At 34.9% G+C, this 22,414-nt stretch overlaps 1 protein-coding gene across 1 annotated transcript; it reads left to right on the forward strand.

The window, feature by feature from the left end:
• Positions 1 to 3,518: 3,518 nt before the first annotated feature.
• On the forward strand, positions 3,519 to 8,950 carry LOC138699527 (uncharacterized). Its single transcript, XM_069825485.1, has 4 exons — positions 3,519 to 3,683; positions 4,589 to 4,698; positions 5,501 to 5,629; positions 8,572 to 8,950. The coding sequence occupies exons 1-4, from the start codon at positions 3,671 to 3,673 to the stop codon at positions 8,719 to 8,721; spliced, it is 402 nt and encodes a 133-aa protein (XP_069681586.1). The 5' UTR covers positions 3,519 to 3,670; the 3' UTR covers positions 8,722 to 8,950.
• The last annotated feature ends 13,464 nt before the right edge of the window (positions 8,951 to 22,414 follow it).

Genomic DNA, 22,414 nt, shown 5'->3' on the forward strand with positions numbered 1-22,414 from the left:
TATTACTTGCTACAAACAGTATCGAAAGATTTTAAGAAACGTTGTTTGTTATATATACACACATATATCAACCCCGTATACAATAGTATAATTTTATTATCTACACATACCTGAATCATTATCCTCTGTGATAATGCGGCTCTGTTACGAAATGGTCAGGGCAGAGGGTCCTTTTGCAGTACAATCATGTCACAACAGCTGGTTCTCCACATCCAGGTGTTTCACAAATACTATTTCCAGTACGCAGAACTGTTTGGAGAATATTGCTGCAATCATTTATGTCCTTTTCTGTCATATATCCACATTTCTGCCAAGCATATACCAGCATGTCTCGGAATTCGGGTGAACAGAACTAATGATACACAACAGAATGCATTTTTAAATTAAAGATTCTATCATGTAATTTTTTTTTCCGATTCCTGAGTAATTAGTTTGGACCTGAAATAATTTTTTACTCTACGAATCACAAGCTTATACTGTCTGAAATATATATATATACATCTCATGGCTGCATAAACCGCGTTGTTTTCGGTGAGTTAATTTCCATACTTATAGTTTTTTCCATCCAGAAAAGCGATTTATTTCATTTGTTAATATATTTATATTTGTTTGTCCACTCCAGGAATCTAAAAGTAGTAAAGTATCTTTCTGTTCAACAGGAATGAAGTTTTTACAGGGAGTTTAGAGAGTTTACCTCAGTAGTCGTCAGCACTCGCTGAAATGTGCAACGGGTACGCGGTGCCGACCAGTGTGCACGGTCGTGCAACAGGGAGAGATAGAGAGCATACCCGCTAGCAGCTACGAGAGCACTACAGTGCACTGCGTTTTCAGCGGGTATACTCCAGGTCAGCTTACTTCATACCCTAAGGGTGAAACCTAACCATTTTTCCGCCATTACTACATATGCTAGTGGATTGTGGTGATTTTCTAGTTTGCAGGTTGAATTTTCTTTTGCCAACTTCGTTTCGAATTTCGGTACTGTCAAATACTACAAATGGTAGTGATTTTGTAACTGGTATGTTGGCAACCGAGACAAATATCGACAATATTTGTCGGTACTGGAGTTCCATGAAATTGAAATTGTACTAGATTTCTGAGCCTGTTACTGAAAACTACCGGTAGTGAAATTTGAACATACTAATAATTAATTAATATCAGTATTAATATTAATACATAATAGTTATTTTATGTGTTGCGTTGTGATTATAATTCAAGACTATAGTCAATTAAGTTTTCGAGTTAATAGTAATAATTTCATGTGGTCAAGCAAAATACATTTTTAGGTTAGGTCTCGTGAGTTTATTGTTTTTGTCAAACCAATGAATTTCGTATTGCCAGACAAAATACTTGACATGTTGATCCCTTTCTCGTATAGTTTGCCTACGAAAATATATTACAAATTATTTAATTATTTAGAATAACCTTCCAGCATAAAGTACGGTAAGTAAATAAAGTAATTTAGTACGAAGGATCGTGTGATATCTGGTAACAGTTGGCAACACTGACAAGACGGCAATATTTGCTGTTTAGGAACTGTTCTTATGTGACCCTCACTATAAGAGAGGCTAGCCCCAGCGTGCTCTGTGCTGACGACCCCTGGTTTACCTGATAAGCTGGCACTTATTACAATATTAAAAGGGTTTCCTTCTCTATCAATTGCTTTACTCTAGGACCAAATTCGCCCTTCATCTTCCTATAGTTCATTGTATTTTGAATCGACTAGATTTTCTAGAATGTACATATTCGTATTTGGCATTAACTGGATTAATAGATCTCATTTTTAGAAACTAAAATAGTGAAAATAAAAGCAATTACTCTTAAATACTCTAATTAGGACAGCCCTCAAACTTAATAATAATTCTTATAGACGCTTCCAAACTAAATTCAATGTCCTATCACTTTTGTTATTCTTCAAAACATATACTATACAACCACAACTTTTCACAACATCACTTCCACATGATTCGTCAGAAGACACTAACATACAACTCACAGTACGGCAACTGCAACACCCTCTCAAATACACAGGGTTACAGATATGATTTGAAGGTCAAGAGCGTGGTCATGGATAAATATATATTATACATGGACATCATTTTATTTTTACTTCAATTTTTATTGTACCTGAGTTTTTGAATGTACTTCACTCCCACCCCTTCTACTAATGAAGTTCAACCGTCCTCCACACAGATCCAAGACCGCGTATACAGTCATAGTAGCATCACCGTCACAGTACGTTCCAAAAATATGTTCGCGTTTTCCAATGACGAAAGAGCATTCAATATTGCATCATTTTCGCACAGGTACTGTCGTCCATTTGCCTACGTCGCATTCCGGTTTTCCACACCAGCTTCTATTCGCCTCTCTGTAAAGGCTAGTGACTGGGCTGTCTTATCTCTTTTCTGAGAACATTAATTTCTGTTAGGAATTGGACATCTACGTAATATTATACCCATAAAACTGTTTAAAATAACTTAAATAAAAGGGCCTCGTTAAGTAATTAACTGTCACGTGATTTCCCTCCTTTCTACGATCCTGCGACATAACCACTTGGACGGACAGTAGATAGCATGTCTGAGTAATTTTATCTTTTCGGATCGAGCAGAAGTGAAGATTGAATTTACAGTACGTAAAGTATTCTTTTACAGAGTAGGTACAAAATTATTTCAATATGAGTTACTAGTACGAAGAACGAAACTGGTAATTGGAATTACTCACATTAGAACTGAAGTCTGTATCAAAATGAACGGCCATCATTTTGAAAAATGTGTTCAAATATCCATATTATGATTATTTTTCAATTTAACTTCATTCTCTATATTGTACGCTAATGTGCTATAGACAGTATAACATATACTCTGCATAATGAATACGTCCGTATGGACAGCTCAGTTCGTGAGTAAAAACACTCATTGTTAATACTGTACTGTATTCTGATTCAACAAAAACCTAATGAAAATTATAAAACTCAAAAGCGTGATATTTCCTAGTTTACGTAAATGGATGAACTACTTTTCTTCCCTCCTATACTTAGTAAAGTGATTTGTTTGTATATTACGCCATCGAACTCCAGTCGTGGAAGGGGATAGCAACCGTTGATCCAAAGGTATAGCCAGGTTAATATCAGAAATGTTAGTAAAAATAAAATGATGTCCCTGTATATTTATTCATGGCGTGGTCGCAAACCGGTACGTACCGTATATACAGAACGAACGAATTCATAGCATGTTGCGGTGCGTATTCTGATTGCGTGTAAGAGCAGCATATGAGACGTAAGACGTTGTTGGAATACCATGAGATAACTGGAGCTTCTGGAGAAAACCCCTGTTTTTTCTGGATCGCGGGCTTGCCCAATACAAGTTATAAATCGGAGGTTGCCGGGGATGGAACCTGAATCCACAGGATTATAAGTCCAGCGCTCTAGCCACTAAACCACCGTGGCAGCTTGACTTTTAAAATAAATATATCATCTACATAGTGAATTTTTCGTGCTTTTACTACTGATTTCGTGGCTACTAGGGTTGGCAACACTGTGTACACAGAGTTTGTTGACTTGTGTGAGGCGGCGAGATGACCAGTATTTGAAAGTTAATTGTGGTATTTTATTAAATTTTTGTCCTTTAATAAATTACTGAAGGGGTAAGCCTGTATTTTAGCTTTGTCAGCCGAAATGGGGGAGCCAAGTAAGTATACTCAGTTTCTATTCATTACTATAATAATACTGCTTACACGTTTTTTCGGCACAATGTTGATATACGTACACAAAAACAGTTTTATTTTTTAGAAATGTGTTGATTGCTATCAGAATTAATTATATAAAACGCATCCTAAAGTAATAATTTGCATGTTTCACCCTTGTGAGTTGGAGGCTGTAATTTAATGGGCTTTAGATGTTGCTAACCATGAAATTAGGCTTATGTACTAGTTTTGGTTAGGTTAGGAAATCGCCTTTCAGAATCTTTATCTGTACCATGAATGATTTATTTTACAATGACATTTAATAAACATGTTGAGTAAGTTTGTGGTACAAATAAACGTTGGTTATTACATTGCACGATTCTAACCTAGGCCTCTACGCTAAATTGGTTATTGAAGATAATTTTTTGTGCGTAGCTATAGATACATGTTAGTTTCAATCCGTTTACAGCTCAGAATATTTTTGTTGAATATTTTAAATTTTAATAGGTGTAAAATTAAATTTGGCAACCTCAGAGACACCATCTCCTTAAATAATAACTTAATTATACAGTACGAGTACATCATCCATAGGCTTATATTCCACACTTGGCATTAACTTACCGTAATAATCAACTATGAATCGAATTAATTCAATAGATTATGATTGACTCAAATCTAGGATTTCGTCCAACATTGACAACTAGCCCTAATCATTTTTTTGCAGGAGTCTTTTCTTGAGGTTAAAGCAGTCCACTTTCATTTTACATACAGATTATAAGACTATTTCCTTAACAACTTTCATAGCCATTAGAACTTCGAACAGCTTATTACAATATATAACTGTTTCACTAGGCCTATATTACCTAATTTCGCAATGTCACAAAATCTAAATCTGTGTCTTTAATTTCAGTGACAGAACACGATACATTGTTGTTCTCAGTGGCTAAGAAGAGGAAATCAATTCCACAGGCGTGTGCCCAGTTCCAGTCTCAGACAATGAAGTTGAAGATTAATATGTTGGTTTGTTATATTTTATCAAATAAAATGCAACATTTTACATATTTCGCGCCATAATAAGGGACTTACCAGATAAATATGAAATAAACGCCTTGCTTTAATCTCATTTTCTCTCTAGCCTATGTTAGTTATGTGTAATAAATCTTGATATCCAGTATGATTTATTTCCTAGGTTGTCGAATTTGTGAAAGAAAAGTTCTGGAACTTTCATTAGTTTCAATAGTTATATAAGTTACTAGGTCTAACGTGTTACCACAGTCTAGTATATACAGTCACGAAGCTCAATATGTAGTAAATATGCATCCATAGATAGTTGCTAACCACTAGGATCGCTATCGCCTCATTACAGACAATGCAAAATAGTATCGGCACAGTCAATTGTTCCTAGCACCCTCACAACTCAAAGAGCTAATTTTCTTCAGAACATTTTGTCGTTGATTTTATGAAATCTCTTATGTGACAGTACACAGCATAATTTTTCAGGAGGAAGGAAAAATTAATTAAAAATCAATGGGTCTACATAAGAATATGAAGAAATCCGTCTTGGTGAATATGATGAACATAAATGACATCAAGAATTAGTGTAGGCCAATTAATATTTAATTAATTCTTTCTTCCTCCTGAAAAATTATTTTCTGTATTGTCACATAGGAGGTTTCATAAAATCAACGTCGATTTATGACAACTCCAACATTACAGGATTTTTTTAAATTTTGTATTAATGTTTTAAAAATCGAAAAATGAGAAAACTTAACATGTTTTTTAATGTTCTAATCTTTTTTTTTTCTTTTTCCTACCTTCACAGAAATCCGCTACAGTGAAGTTTGATGAATCTAGATATGATGATGAAGACCTATGGAAGAGCCAAAACAGCCTTAAAGAATTGATGGTGGGAGAAATGAAATGTATTAAATCACAAGATGTTTTAAACAGGGTCAGTTTTTTTGGGGATAAAATAAGCACAAAATTGAAATAAAACTAAACAACATCAAATTTGATAGTGTTGTTATGCAGTGCCCTCTAAAATTATCATATCAAATTGAGAATAATCTTTGCCATAATGTTGATTCAATTACAAATTTAGCAGCACACAAAATTCTGTCGACAGCTTCTCTTTTTCATAAATGTGTTACACAGCTGAACACAGGAATACACAAGTGTTAAAAGTGTGTAAGTAAGAATGAACAAAATCATTAGTTTCGTTTTTGAAAGAGACACATCACACAAATACAGCACTCTAATTTCAATCGAGAGTGAGTTTGTTATTGTTTGAATACGTACAGCACAGTAGATCATTTACTTACGAATCTCAATTTTAGCCCTTTTTGTAGACTGTTGTAAAATTTAGGGTCTCTTGAATCTGAAAATATGAGTGTTTTGGAATTCATTTAATGTATACTAAGGTATATAAATATCAGTAACTTCTCCTTCAAAATTTGTTGTATATTCTCCCACAGAATGGTTAAATGAAAGAAGAAAGAAAAAGGGACATGTTCCTCCAGTTCCTGCTCCTCTTAATGCGATATAACAATCCATGTGTATAAATATGTAACACACACACCTGCGTGCACATGTACATACACATGAAACTTATTATAGCAATAACATTGTATTTCAGTCATTTTCAATCTCATACTACGCGACCAAGGTGGGAACCGTTTTGTTTGGTGGCGCTGCGATTCACTTCACAACACAGGCCGTGCTGTAAAGTCTGCATCAGATGCAAAATGAAGCACATGCTGAACTTTTCTCTTGTTTCGTTATTATTAATACGCTTTATATGTTATATGTTCATATAAGTTTATAATTTATAGTTTATTGTTTAGTTTTATTTATCATATGCTTACACACATAGAAATCTATTTAGGAAACACACCACAACATCGGTGTTCATAAAGGAGAGAACATGAATCGAAAGTAACGTAAACTGAAGTAGCTACCGTATTTTATATGGTATTGCATTTGATGTGCATTTCTTATCTTAGCATTTCTCATTCTTTACCTTCCTTTCTAATCCTACTAATTGTTTTTAGTAGGTTATTTTACAACGCTTTATCAACATTAGGTTATTTAGCATCTGAATGAGATAAAGTTGATAATGCCGGTGAAATCAGTCCGGGGTCCAGCACCGATAGTTACCCAGCATTTGCTCATATTGGGCAGTGGCGGCTGATTGACTGAGGCAAGTGAGGCCGGGCCTCAGTCACTTGGCTTAACTGAAATCAAATTTTGTTTTTATGTAATGTATTAGTTATTTGAATTAAGCATATATCGCTGTAGAAGCATTTGAAAACTTTGTGATGTAGATAGACCTGTTTTGCAGTAAAATTTGTTCCTGAGGCCAGGATCACTCGTGCCGGGTCTGGCTTGTGATGTATATAGACCTGTTTTGCAGTAAAATTTGTTCCTGAGGCCAGGATCGCTCGTGCCGGGTCTGGCTTGTGATGTATATAGACCTGTTTTGCAGTAAAATTTGTTCATGAGGCCAGGATCGCTCGTGCTGGGTCTGCTTCTGGATTTTCGTTTGTCTTCGCGGGCTTTTGACGTTGCGCTTAAAACGTACTGAGGCACAATTCGGCTGGCCTGGTCAGGTTTCACTCCTCTCAACCATGGGCCGGCCTCAAGGGTAGAGTGGGGTGGGAATAGGGTGACTTGTCTTCCTAAATAGGCCATAAATAACAAACATTCCAGATCTTTGGCAGGCAGAGACCCATACTATTCTCTCCTCTTATGTCTTAGTTTATGACTTAAGCGAGGGTGTTTTACTATTGTACTTCGTGTAGTGAATCTGGGCCAATGTTATGTATTTCGGGAAAATATAAACAGAAACAAATGCCAGAAATAATACAGGTGTAGTTAATTCATTGTTAGAGTGTCCTTTTTCGAGAAGAAATAATATTGAAAGAAAGGAAGTTTTAAATAAAGAAAGAGCCGACCGAGATACCTACGACATCGCAGACAATTTTTCTGACAGATAATCTTAAAACGCGAGTTTCTGTTGCATCCTGGTATGGGCAACATAAATGGTTAAGTGGTAATGTGGTGCAAAATAAACTTCTCTGTTGGCCTTGTTTGTTGCTGTCAAAGAAAAAAAATAAAAAGAAAAGAAAGAAAGGGAAATTTCAACACATAATATGGGTTGCTTCATCACACTGAAACAATCACTGAAACTCGCAGCATAACAGCTTATTTGATGAGTGAAATTATTATTTTTCATTACTAGTACTAATAATAATAATAATACAGTAATAATGATATTAATAATATAACAACAATAATAATTAATATCATAAATAAACATTTTCTATCGGAGGCACTTGAACTAGTTGCATCTGGACTCACCGAGGATTTGGATCACTGACCACTACTGATATTGGGTTGAGGGAAAACCCCGGAAAAACCTCAACCAGGTAACTTGCCCCGACAGGGAAATCGAACCCTGGTTTCACGGCCAGACGCGCTAACCGTTACTCCACAGGTGTGGACTACTAATTGTTTCCTTATTTGTCTTCACAATAGCAGCACCAAGCTCTGTTGCCTTCGACAGAGGTAGGAATAAACCAGTTGTCTTTTCTTCATCACAAAACTTTATGGCATTACAACGCTCTGCGCTTGGCTACGAAACACACATCTTCCTACACGCGGTATTACGACTAGATTGAAACACTAGGCACTGGATGTGACGACACTCCAGCAGTATACATACCCAGCGAGCACAGAGTTCCTCATTCTGCCATGACGGGTCCCACCTTGGTCGCGTAGTATGTTCAGTATACTCAAAAAACTAACAAAAAATATTATTTTGAAAGTGTGTTGAAATAGTGGATCAACTGTAACTAACCTTCAGTTTTATTTTGAAAATGGTTTCGGTTACAGGCCCATAAAGTACTGGAAGAGATGCAGTCCATAGCACGTGTGGTGAGCAATCTGGAGAAGGAACAAACTTCTGAGATGGACATAAATATGAAAAAGTTCTGTGATTCTTATGCAGCAGAAACAAAATGCCTACATGAATGTGACGGATAAGAAGAGAGATTGTAAATAATTTTGTATAGAGGCCAGGAATATTTTTGTAATTTACTGTTTATATATTTTTAGATTTATACTGTATAATTAGCTTAATATTAACTGATTTTAAAAATGCTTTCATACTTACATTGTGACATATGGATTGTATTTAGATAAGGTTTTCTATGTAATGTTTCTCTCAATATTTTTGTCATTTAATTTATTAAAATTTTTATTTTCTAATCAATTCTTGTATCACATAAAAAATTCTGTTTTATATTTAGAATGAAGAGCAAGTCTCTGTGTGTAGCCTTTTGACTTTTTCCCTGCTCCTGCATCCTAATATTATTAATCCAGTTCTGCTCCTTTCACAGATTTTGACCATTTCGGTCTCAGACTGCAGAAACATGTTGTGCAGACCAGTAAATTTCGCTTGAGCTCTTTCATTCAGAGACTGTGCTTTTACATATCATAAATCTAAGACATAAGATCCCTTCCTTTATCCAAAGTAAGCCAAGTTAATGATCTTCATTACCTTAAAAATCCATCACTGTTAGTTGGGTTTGAACCTCCAAACCTTGGAACAGCATGGTGGCAACCATCAATGAATGCTTCTTTTTTCTTCACTCTTCTTACTTGCAGACTTGTCAGAGAAAAGCAGTAAAATTAACATAAGAGATTTAAATATTCAAAATAGAACTAACAGATGATTCTAAAGAACAAATGTTATACGAGAGATGTAGTTGTGCCAAGACGAGCATGGATGCCGCCACGATACTTTTTTCTGCAACCTAAGAGCGTTTTACTTCTTTTGAACACTTCCATTCAACTTCATTTTTGTTCAAGTCTTGGTATTGTAGGTTCATGATTACAATGTACACAAACCAAGACACTTGTTCATAAATATTGGCAAAAGGGTTAATTTAAGAGGACACTCCACTAAGAATGATAACTTTTTTTCCTTATCATTTTTTCTACCAAATTTTGAGAGGATTTTTACTATGTAAAGGACTAACAAAATCCAAATTTTGAACTCCCAAATGTTTTTGGGTTTCTAATTTTCATTTTTTTCTATTCTTTTTAGAAATATTTTGAAACTCAAGAATTTAGTACAAGATCTCAATTGAAGGGTTGATAGGAAAAACAACCCATGTCAGTTTTAGCCGAAAATGAGATATTGGTACTAATGGAAAGCTAAAATCATGTGGCGTCTGTGTATGCTTAAAATACAAGCAATATATTTATAAAGCATTGGTATTTATACCTATACTTTAAGTTTCTTATCCTTTTTACATAACGAGATATAATGTTTTTTCGCTCCCCTGAAAAAAGTGTTTTTTTTTACATGGGTTGTTTTTCCTATCAACCCTTCAATTTTTAAGTTTGCCTTTTGTTTGGTTACATTCACAAGACGTGGAGAAACATTTCTATGCATTCATTTTATGAAATATCTCATTTATTTACTTTCAATTTTTTTTAAATTTGAAAATGTTATTTTTTATAGTTTATAAAAATATTAATGAAATGAATTAGAAGCATTTCTTGCAAAATAAATACATAGAAACATGCAGCTACCACATAAATACTTGCAGCAAAAATTTCACCAGATTGATGAATATTTGTTGTAAGAAAGTTGGTGTTGAATCAAAAAAAATAAACTTAGGGACAAATGAATTTGGAAGTAAAATTAATAGTTATGTAACACATACCTACTAAAATTCTCATCTGCTGGATTCATCTAGAAACTTCAGGGAACCAACTTTAGAACAAAACGTTATTTGATTTGTAACCAGAAATTTGTATAAAAGAATTCTTTGATGAAAAAATAATTTTGACAGCTTTTTAAATGCCACGCCACCTTAGAACCTTAATTTAAAAAAAAAAAAAACATATTTTTAATTAGAATTGAACTAAATCCATTTGGGGTGTGAAAATGTAATACATTCTAAAGAAATGAAACAGCCAATAAAATTCTTTGGAAAATGTTCATGATTTTCAGTGGAGTCTTCCCTTAAAGCATGTCAAAAGGCATTTCAGACTGAATTTGTTGGCAGACGATTACCTTTAAAGTGCTATATCCAGAAATAAAAAAATAGATAACAAACAGCCTTGTTATACATCCGGAAAATATCTAAAAAAGACAATACAGGATGTAAAGGAGTGATTCCGAAGATATTAATGTTCCATATTCTATGTGTCAAAGAGCTGCAAAGACATCAAAACTACATGCTTACTATGTAAAATGTGTTCAAGAATTGCAACCAATGGACCATGAAAAATATGTGCACTATTGTATATGGTTTCAAGCTTTTCTTATTCAGAATCCTGCGATTTTGCACCTGACTTACTTTGATCTCGGTGGCTATGTAAATACTCAAAACACGCATACATGGGCAAAGTGATGTTCTCATGCATTGGAGTATGATGTGGAATGTATCGTTGATGAATTGTAAGTCCAAGTTTTTTTTTTTTTTTTAAGAGAGTTACCACAGAAATCTATTGTACTCCAACCACGAGAAAGTCTCTGGGGAATGAGACGAAGCGGGATAATGCTGTGAATGAATGTTGATGTCATAAGGTCACACATGTGGGTACTCGTATCTCTATTGGCTTTTAATCTCTCCATACAGGAAATAACATATGCAGGAGAGCGCATGGTTTTTAAACTGACGTTATAACGGTAATATTATCTATCTACTTTGTTCCAATAGATGACGCAATAGTAACCACATTCCTTTCACGGTTGATCTCCTGGTTGGAGAACAGTACCTGGAAATATTCAATGAACGTATCAGTCAGTTAATAGATGATGAACTAACTGGATGATATTTCCAACAAGTCAGTGCAACATCTCACACTTCAAATGACAACATGAGAAAATTGAAAGATTTTTTTGGAGACAATTATCTAAAAAAATATTTGGCCATCAAGATCTCCTGATCTGATGCCACCCAACTTCTTACTGAAGGGAAAAGTGTACAAAAATGAACCCAGCACAATCGAAGCCCTGAATGAGGCTACATATCAAGAGACTGCAGTCATTACAGACACTACTTTAGAAAAAGTATTCCAGAATTTGGAGGGACGTGTACAAGTGTGCTTGGATGTGGAAGGAGACAATTTTTACCATCGGCTATGAGCAGATCCTGTTTTATATTGTAAAAGATATGTATGTGCCTATAAATGTTCAAGACATTTTAAGTAACTTACAATTTTATATACAAAACTTTGGGCCTCTAGTGAGAGAAAGTAGACAACTCCGAGCAAAATGCAAATTAGGCTCTCATTATCACAATAGAAAACATACTACTTTGCTAATTGCTTAAGGCAGCGTTTCTCAAACTATGGTCCGCGGACCACCTGTGGTCCTCGAGGTCTGCCCTTGTGGTCCTTCAAAAAAGACAGAAGAAAAAATAAAATTCAAACGAACTGCTTATCACACTATAGCTGAAAATCTCAGAGTTCGGAAATGACACATGGCAATTGCTTTTCATTTTTTCTCCCAGTACTGACATTTTGGAATTTATTACCCTACCCGTCTACTGACTTCCCACTCTACTCTCAGCAACAAGAGAGAGATTTAAAGCAATATGAACGTGGTGTTTCTCGCCATCTTTTCCTGCACATCTGGCGCCGTGCCTGTAACTCAGCCAGGGACCACCCGAATTCATAACAGAGGACCAAAGTACCAAATATTTTCATGTATTTATGATTTTCTTAATAGTTTTGCCGACACCCAGTCTGCACATTGAAATGCTCACATACTATACGTCATACTTACTTACAAATGGCTTTTAAGGAACCCGAAGGTTCATTGCCGCCCTCACATAAGCCCGCCATCGGTCCCTATCCTGTGCAAGATTAATCCAGTCTCTATCATCATATCCCACCTCCCTCAAATCCATTTTAATATTATCCTCCCATCTACGTCTCGGCCTCCCTAAAGGTCTTTTTCCCTCCGGTCTCCCAACTAACACTCTATATGCATTTCTGGATTCGCCCATACGTGCTACATGCCCTGCCCATCTCAAACGTCTGGATTTCAAGTTCCTAATTATGTCAGGTGTACTATACGTCATACATCAATAATAATAAAAAGTGCCAAATTGCATCTTTACTTGTTTAAAATCGGGCATGTTTCTGCATTAATTTTTTTTTTATTTCTGTTTTTCCAGATGACGATATAAGACAATTCAGACTCCGCCTATTTTAAAATCCAGGCGAATCAGATTCAGAAATTCAAATTACAATACTTTCCTAATTATATTTTTTGTAGCCAATCACAAGTAACTTATAACAGATTCAGTGCATTGTTGATTCGTCACTTGCCTGTTAGCAGTTGTTTGAAATCCTTTTTATGTGGTACATGCTAGTATAGTTGTCTATGTCTCTGTTAAATAGTGCCCGTTATACATAATGAAAAACTGGATTCGATCCGGATCTTTGAAAAGAAAGGAATGTGATGATATGCTTCATTTAGGCAGTGTTAATAGTTCGGAAACTGTATGTGAAGATATTAATATCAGTGATTCTAGTGTCATTAATGAAATATCTAGACATCCAAATATATAACCACTGTGCAAGAATCGGCAAGCTCATCCATCTCATTAATGTGAGTACCAACATTTATTGATTTTTTTAAAAAATAGCCTTGAATTATTAAGTAAACGAAAATGAATTTTCTTCTGTTAACATTAACTTAATTAGTTAGTACTAATATAAAATTCATTGAATTAAATTAACTTTAATTAATTAATTCTATTTTAAAATGTAAGTAAACTGGTATTAAAATATGCTACAAAAATTTTAATTTGCTTTCGAAAGGAAACAAGAGTAAGGTGGTCCGCGGAACTGTTCTGACTTAAAAAAGAGGTCCCTACTTCAAAAAAGTTTGAGAAACGCTGGCTTAAGGCATTCTACTGATCTTATATTTTATCTCTGTCAGTGACCCTGCCATTGGGTTTCTAGTGACTTATCTTGGTCGTGGGTGTTAAGTACTTATAAATCAAAACAAAAGATATCTGGTTGCCTTGAGCCCAGTAGAGCTGCTCTCTTAGTGTCGGAGAATTTGGGTAAACTTTTTTTTTCACAGACTACTACAATCATTGCTCTCTTTTTCTCCCCATCATAAATTATGATGTCGCTCACCAGAAGAGATATAATACAAGAACTGTATGTCACTTTCTTTTTTCTACAGTGTATTCAGAGTAAAGCTACATTCAGCCAAGCTAGTATACTTCCCTATTCTTATTAGAAATATTAGATAATTCTTCTGAAAAAGATTCATCAATACGCTATGATTAGTTTAAAATCATAAAATCATGGTGTTTGTTATGGAACAGAATGCTAAGCAGAATTTGAAAACACGGTCACGTGAAGACAAATTCAAGCAGTACAGTATTCTTTCCCAGAAGACATTACATGTCGATTCCATAAACAGTAGGCTTTTGTTTTATAAATATTGTATTACAATCCCAGAGATTTTTTTTTTTTTTCATTGTTGGTAACTCTATAGCATCTATTAGATGCTTTATGGTTGTGCTAACAGATAGAGTTACTTGTCAACAATGTGACGCTGAAACTTGTGTTCAGGTTACTGAACAGCGACAGTCATGATGTATTTTTTATATTTGTGATGATTGGTTAATTAATATTAACCCTGCACACTCACAATCACACTCACATTCATACAAATTTCCAGACTCTAGACACCCAGGGAATTCTTCTTCTTCAAGAAAAATTCACCCGAAGCCCAACCCGCGAATCGAACCCGGGACCTCCTGATCTGGAAGCCAGCATGCTGACCAATAGACCACGGAGGCAGCCAGAGATATTTATTGAGGAATTAAAGTCAATAATGAATTTAAGTTTTTGAAATACGCCATTTCATTCCATAGTACTTCACCATGACTTGGCAGAAAGTGTTAAACACATAAAAAAATAACGGTTTCATAAATCAGTGTATAAAGAAAACTACAAAGATGCAATTCATTCCATGTATTCAGTAATACAGCTAACAAAACAATCAACCACATTACAATAATACAAACTGTAGGCACTGCATTGTGGTACCTGCAAAACCATCCTACCACGATATTAATAAAAAAACGATAATTTTAAATACTACATTAAAAAAAAACCTTACAAATGCAAACGATACTACTGTATTTAAAGCTAAGTATATTTGTGAGATAGAAATGACATATATTCCAATATGATGATGAAATATTTATTTTTATACCAACATATACGTATTTTTAAAGCACGTCTCTGTTAATTTGGATGGGATAGTGATTTCTACACAATTATTACAATATTTACGTCATTGTATTAAATTATACGTATTTCAAAATATTACAATTCATTTTATATTAAAATAAAAAGACAGTTTTCCATATGACTAAGCACCACAATATGATTATGCTTAAAAAACATGGAGGAAAAATGTATAACCACGGCACAAGGTGGTGGTCAGTTGTATCCAATCAAATTTCAATACACTGATGTTGATTTAATATTTTCAAGTCTTGTTACTGAACAGAGGAGTTTTAAATATGGATCTGTAACTTGAAAGTAACATATTCAACACCTTTAAAGGTATTTTTATTTTCAGGGATTATAAGATCATGGATAAACCTTACGAAATTCAGACCTGCTGCCTAAACATAATATATATATATGTTTAAACAATGTACGTTTATACGTAGGCTATTACAAAAACCAACTGATAAATTTCTAGAACATGTGCCACTAAAAAAACTGTTTCGAAAATGCCAAAAGAAACAGCATCTTTGATTTTTAGATACCGGTATTATGGGGAAAAGGTGCCAATTTGTGATGTCACTATCACCTATTAAGTCCAGGAAAACAAAGAGGGTTTGAAATTGAATGGGTTACATTAGCTGCTTGTTTATGCGGATGACATGAATATGTTAGGAGAAAATCCAAAACTATTAGGAAATTTTACTTGAAGCAAGTAATGAGACAGGTTTGGAAGTTATGTCCTGAAAATACAAAGTATATGATTATGTCTCGTGACCAGTACATAGTACGAAATGGGAATATAAAAATTAGGAATTTATCCTTTGAAGAGATGAAAAACTTCAAATATCTTGGAGCAACAGTAACAAATATAAATTACTCTTTGGAGGAAATTAAACATAAAATATATGTGGGAAATCATCCTATTAATCAGTTGAGAAGCTTTTGTCATCTAGTCTGCTTCCAAAAAAACTGAAAGTTTGAATTTATAAAACAGTTATATTACTGGTTGTTCTGTATGGTTGTGAAACTTGGACTCTCATTTTGAGAGAGGAACAGAGGTTAAGAACATTCGAGAATAAGGTGCTTAGGAAAAATATTTGAGGCTAGGAGGGATGAAATTACAGGAGAATTAAGAAAGTTACACAACGCAGAACTGCACACACTGTATTCTTCACCTAACATAATTAGAATGTAGCACGTATGGAAGAATTCAGAAATGCATATAGAGTTAGTTGGGAAACCTGAGGAAAGAAGACCTTTGAAGGAGGCTGAGACGTAGATGGGAGGATAATATTAAAATGGATTTGAGGGAGGTGGGATATGATGCTAGGGACTGGATTAATCTTGCTCAGGGTAGAGACCAATGGTGGGCTTATGTGAGGGTGGCAATGAACCTCCGAGTTCTTTAAAAGCCATTTGTAAGTAAGTAAGTATCTATCACCTATTACGATGCAATTCAGTATGTTTATATCTAATATAAGTTTACTAGTAGAGTTGAAGGCAGAATAAATAGTCGGGTAAAAGACAGCCTAGCACATTATATACAAAAAAATAGAATCAGTTGACGTGTATGTGAAATTTATATTTACGCAATTCTTGTCGCCATTTTGAGAGTTTAATGCGTAAACTTATCCATACAATACTCACAATAAGTTCGTTATTTTAATTTTCTATTAAAATGAGTGAAAAAGTAGAACATAAAGAGATGACAGAAAGCATTCATTATTTATCATAAACGAGAATAAAATTATTAATAGAGCTAATGACGTGAATATGTTAGGAGAAAATCCACAAACGATTAGAGAAAACACGGGAATTTTATTGGAAGCAAGTAAAGAGATAGGTTTGGAAGTAAATCCCGAAAAGACAAAGTATATGATTATGTCTCGTGACGAGAATATTGTACGAAATGGAAATATAAAAATTGGAAATTTATCTTTTGAAGAGGTGGAGAAGTTCAAATATCTTGGAGCAACAGTAACAAATATAAATGATACTCGGGGGGGAAATTAAACACAGAATAAATATGGGAAATGCCTGTTATTATTCGGTTGAGAAGTTTTTACCATCCAGTCTGCTGTCAAAAAATCTGAAAGTTAGAATTTATAAAACAGTTATATTACCGGTTGTTCTTTATGGTTGTGAAACTTGGACTCTCATTTTGAGAGAGGAACAGAGGTTAAGAACATTCGAGAATAAGGTGCTTAGGAAAATATTTGGGGCTAAGAGGGATGAAGTTACAGGAGAATGGAGAAAGTTACACAACACAGAACTGCACACATTGTATTCTTCACCTGACATAATTAAGAACATTAAATCCAGACGTTTGAGATGGGCAGGGCATGTAGCACGTATGGGCAACTCCAGAAATGCATATAGAGTGTTAGTTGGGAGGCTGGAGGGAAAAAGACGTTTAGGGAGGCCGAGACGTAGATGGAAGATAATATTAAAATGGATTTGAGGGAGGTGGGATATGATGATAGAGATTGGATTAATCTTCCTCAGGATAGGCACCAATGGCAGGTTTATGTGAGGGCGGCAATGAACCTCCGGGTACCTTAAAAGCCAGTAAGTAATTAAGTAAGAGCTAATCATTCATTCCATTGGCCTATTTTAAAATGTAATATAAATTATATGCAGAATCATAATTATTTTTCTCAGACTGTAGAAGATTCTACAATAATGTCAACAGTGTAATAATGATTATGTTCATAATGAACTTAATGGAGTTTGCTACTGATTTATTTGCAGAATCTTTGGTTTCGTCTACTGAGACACAAATTTTATCTACTACTATTTCCCTTATGTAATCATCACTTTTTTATAGCAAATTTCGAAGTAATATTTCCATAACCTCAAATCACTTGGCAATTTTCTGTTTGTGTGTATTTATAGGAATTCTTTACGGAAGAATTTCGATGTTTTCGAAGTGGAATATCAGCATGAACAAATGCATGGCATAAATCTTAAATAAAAAGTTTAGTCTGATTACTTGGAAATGATGAAGTAGGGGATGTTCCTTCCTGTTAGTTCATTCGTAAAATTTTAAGTTGGTTTTTGTGTCCTTTAGAGGTTAAATGCTGTTGTATGTAGAGCCTCTGAATACCACTAATTTTTAAATTACTGGTTACATCACTTGCATTCGATTACTTTCCATCACTAGAAGAATAAAGTCTACAAAACTCCTGTACAGGTAATAATATAGTCCTAAGCCATAAAAATAACATTTTACAGGAGAGCTTATTGAAAGTTTTCGAGTCAAATGCTATTAGGTGCGGTATCATAATTTCTTCAGCAGCATTTCTGTTATTTGTTGAGTAAATTTTATAATATTTTACTAGTAGCTTCCACATACAGTGGACTCTCCTAAGTTCGACTGAACAGAATTGAAAGTTCAGTCCAATAAGGGTAGTGGGTGTGGCAGGTGAAATGAATACAAATTCTTATTGGTTCTCCATCAACGAATACAGTACTCTACTTGCATTTTCTGCCCGCCCAGAGACTTATGTATGCACTTCTAGTACCACAGTGGGTTTCGACAGTTCCGTGTCACAAATAGCACAATTCTGAAATAGAAAAAGGAGAGTTCATTAATTTAAAATCAGTGATCAATATGGATGTCCTAATCAATAAAATATTCTGTTTTCCTTTAACAGAAGTATCACTAAAAAGACAGAACCAATTCCCATTCAAATGGCAAACCCATTTCTTAGTGTCCGTATAGGGGCATGTCTAATTCTCCTACGTAAGCAGTCGAACTATAGGATGTCGAACTTAAGAGCTTCCACTGTATGTCTAAGAAATGAACTCGCACAAAAAAACAGTTTTTGGTAAAAGTGTGGCTTTGGACTACCTCATTCTCACCCTTCAATTGTAATTTGTAATTTAGAGACTTCTTTACTTTGGGTATATTTATTAATTTTTTATCACCAATATTTTGCCATACGATCACCACGTCTGCTTCGAAACATCTAGTTAGGTACAACGAGTGTATGTATTCAACCCCCTTTGCAACGACATTGCTGCTGGAATATAGTAAGCGTTACATTGTCTTGAGTCCACTTGATCCAGGGGTCTGTGTCTAAAAAGTCAGCAGTCTAGCAATAACATAAAACAACACATATCTCTGCACTGTGAGGTCTTAAAAATAGTTGGGCTCAGGATACTACTTCTTTTGTCAACTTTTGACTCAATGTCATTCTTTTGCGGCAAAACATGTCTTAGAAGATTGTCAGTCGAATTCTGAGACACCCTGTATAATTAATTAGTCAAAATATTTAATAATTCAAAGTTTATTACTATTTTCATAGCTCAAAATATCATCACTGTCCTGAAATGCTGTATAATTTTTAATAATTTATATTCATGTTTAGTCGGTCTGGGTGGCGCAGTTGGTATAGTGTGGTATTCTGTGCCCGATGTTGTGGGTTCGATCCTGGCCCAGGTCGATGGCATTTAAGTGTGCTTAAATGCGACAGGCTCATGTCAGTAGATTTATTGGCATGTAAAAGCACTCCTGTGGGACAAATTTCCGGTACACCAGTGATGCTGATATAACCTCAGCAGTTGCGAGCGTTGTTAAATAAAACATAATTTGATCTTTATTAGTATTTTTCAAGTTTAAAAGCACAAGAATGGCCATAAACGTACTAGATATTGGTTCTCACCTGGAAACAAAGATTCTGGGAACTTATGAGAAATTGTTGCAGGAAATTACAAACTGTGAAATTGTTTCAGTCAAATAACATTATTACTAGAAACTTTAGCTTTGAAGGAACACCCAAGTATCGAAATATTTTATAAAACCAGTTTCTTTTCAGGTTTCAACAAACAATTCATTACTTTCTGGAATCTCAAAATATACCGGTAAGTATACTATAACTGTCCAGTATACAGAGTTTATCAGAAATGTTGTTAGCCTACATAGAATAGAAGCAGGTTCAATGGTCCTTTGCTTCAGTGGCGCCAAATTAAAATTAATTTTGTGGGAGGGGGCAAAAGTCTTGACAAAAGAACATTGGGATTTGGAGGGAAAAAATGAAAAAAATAAGCTGAACATTGCTATTCTTATTAATATTCAATCTAGATCCTCTATAGCATCTATAAGATGCTTTATGGTTGTGCTAACAGATGGAGAGTTACTTGTCAACAATGTGACGCTGAAACGTGTGTTCAGGTTATTGCCCAGCGACAGTCCTGATATATTTTTATATTTGTGATGATTGGTTAATTAATATTAGCCCGGCACACTCACATTCATACAAATTTCCAGACTCTAGACACCCAGGGAATTCTTCTTCTTTAAGAAAAATTCACCGAAAGTAGAAAAGTAAACACAACACTAATAACTCGCTTCCCAAATACATTTTTTGGTCGACTTGGTTGGCGAGTTGGTATAGCGCTGGCCTTCTATGCCCAAGGTTGCGGGTTCGATCCCGGGCCAGGTCGATGGCATTTAAGTGTGCTTAAATGCGACAGGTTCATGTCAGTAGATTTACTGGCATGTAAAAGAACTCCTGCGGGACAAAATTCCGGCACATCCGGCGATGCTGATATAACCTCTGCAGTTGTGAGCGTCGTTAAATAAAACAAAACATAACAAACATACATTTTTTGAAGAAAAGTTCTATTTCTTTACTTATTTATTTATATTGACTTCAAAAGAACATTGAGTCCACACCTGTGGAGTAACGGTCAGTGCGTCTGGCCGCGAAACCAGGTGGCCCGGGTTCAATTCCCGGTCGGGGCAAGTTACCTGGTTGAGGTTTTTTCCGGGGTTTTCCCTCAACCCAATATGAGCAAATGCTGGGTAACTTTCGGTGTTGGACCCCGGACTCATTTCACCGGCATTATCACCTTCATCTCATTCAGACGCTAAATAACCTAGATGTTGATAAAGCGTCGTAAAATAACCTACTAAAATAAAAAAAAAAATAAAAGAAGAACATTGCATTTCGGAGTGAAAAGAATAAATATTAAAATGAATGTTTCTATGCATTAAAATATTATCACATGTGGGCCTAACAGTAGAAAAATAAACATAACACAACAGTATAACTGAATGGAAAAATATGCCAAATAAAAGGGACTGCTAGAACAAATGGTGGATCTGCACTAGAACTTTAAATAACCTCATTGTATATTCAGCCTTTCTTGTACAATTATTATGGATGTGCATTTTAATTCATTTGTTTAATAATATATATTTTATTATTTGGTTGCTAGTCTGTTGTTTAAATACGTCTCTTTTCTTTTATTAATTTAACAGTCTGGTTTCCACAAAACTATTAAAGTATATTTTTTACAGAGAAAGAAGAAAGATTATCAAAAGAAAAAGGTAAATCAGAAAAGAAAAGGCGAAAGACAGGTCCAAGGAAGAATAAAAGCAACAATACTGCCAATTCGGGTGGTGAAGCTATAGAAAAGATGCTTCAAGAAAAGAAAATATCCTCCAAGATAAATTATGATGTTTTAAGAGTCTGAATGTTAAATCATTAGAAACTCCTCCGACATCCACAAAGGAGCCCAGTGAAAGTACACCAATTCTTCCGAAACGAGATGGTGTTTCATTATTTGGCTCCCCAGAAAAAAGGTACGACTTTTAAGACTTTATCCAACGTAGCTTCTCGTTCTATGCATTTCCATGATAAAGATCTCCTAATTTATTAATTATGTTGCAAACACATTATTCTCGCAAACTCTATAAATGTGAGGCGTTTTCACATGATAAAACAATATGTTTAGCATTCCATGTAGTAGTGAATTATTTAATGAATTCCAGAAATGATATTTCTTCTTTTTTAAGGGGCCATTTGGAAAATAATCTCTCTAGAACATTATTGTATTTTTTTATAGTTACCTATGGAAAGGCGTTTGAAGCAAGATTCTGGTCGCACTATCTCATTCTAGTGCCAAGATCATGAAATCATGGAACTCTACCTGTGCTCCTGTGAGCTTTCGCGGCATCTAAAGGGCTAGGGGGCTGCCTTTACTTATGCCTTCCCGTCCATCAAAGCCTATTTAAGTTTTTGGGCTGTTGAAATTCCTTCATCAATTTTGTGAATTTTACGAGGTGTTCCTGATCAATTTTTTTAATTTGCTGCTCACATAATATAATACTTCTGTTTGTGAAAATTTTATTTTCTGAAGGAATGTCCACTTTCTATATTACCGGTTGTTCCATATGATTGTGAAACTTGGGCTCTCACTCTGACAGAGGAACAGAGATTAGGGTGTTTGAGAATAAGGTTCTTAGGAAAATATTTGGAGCTAAGAGGGATGAAGTTACAGGAGAATGGAGAAAGTTACACAACACAGAACTGCATGCATTGTATTCTTCACCTGACATAATTAGGAACATTAAATCCAGACGTTTGAGATGGGCAGGGCATAGCACATATGGGCGAATCCAGAAATGCATATAGAGTGTTAGTTGGGAGACCGGAGG

Source organism: Periplaneta americana, chromosome 5 (assembly GCF_040183065.1).
Source record: "Periplaneta americana isolate PAMFEO1 chromosome 5, P.americana_PAMFEO1_priV1, whole genome shotgun sequence".
NCBI classification, from domain to species: domain Eukaryota; kingdom Metazoa; phylum Arthropoda; class Insecta; order Blattodea; family Blattidae; genus Periplaneta; species Periplaneta americana.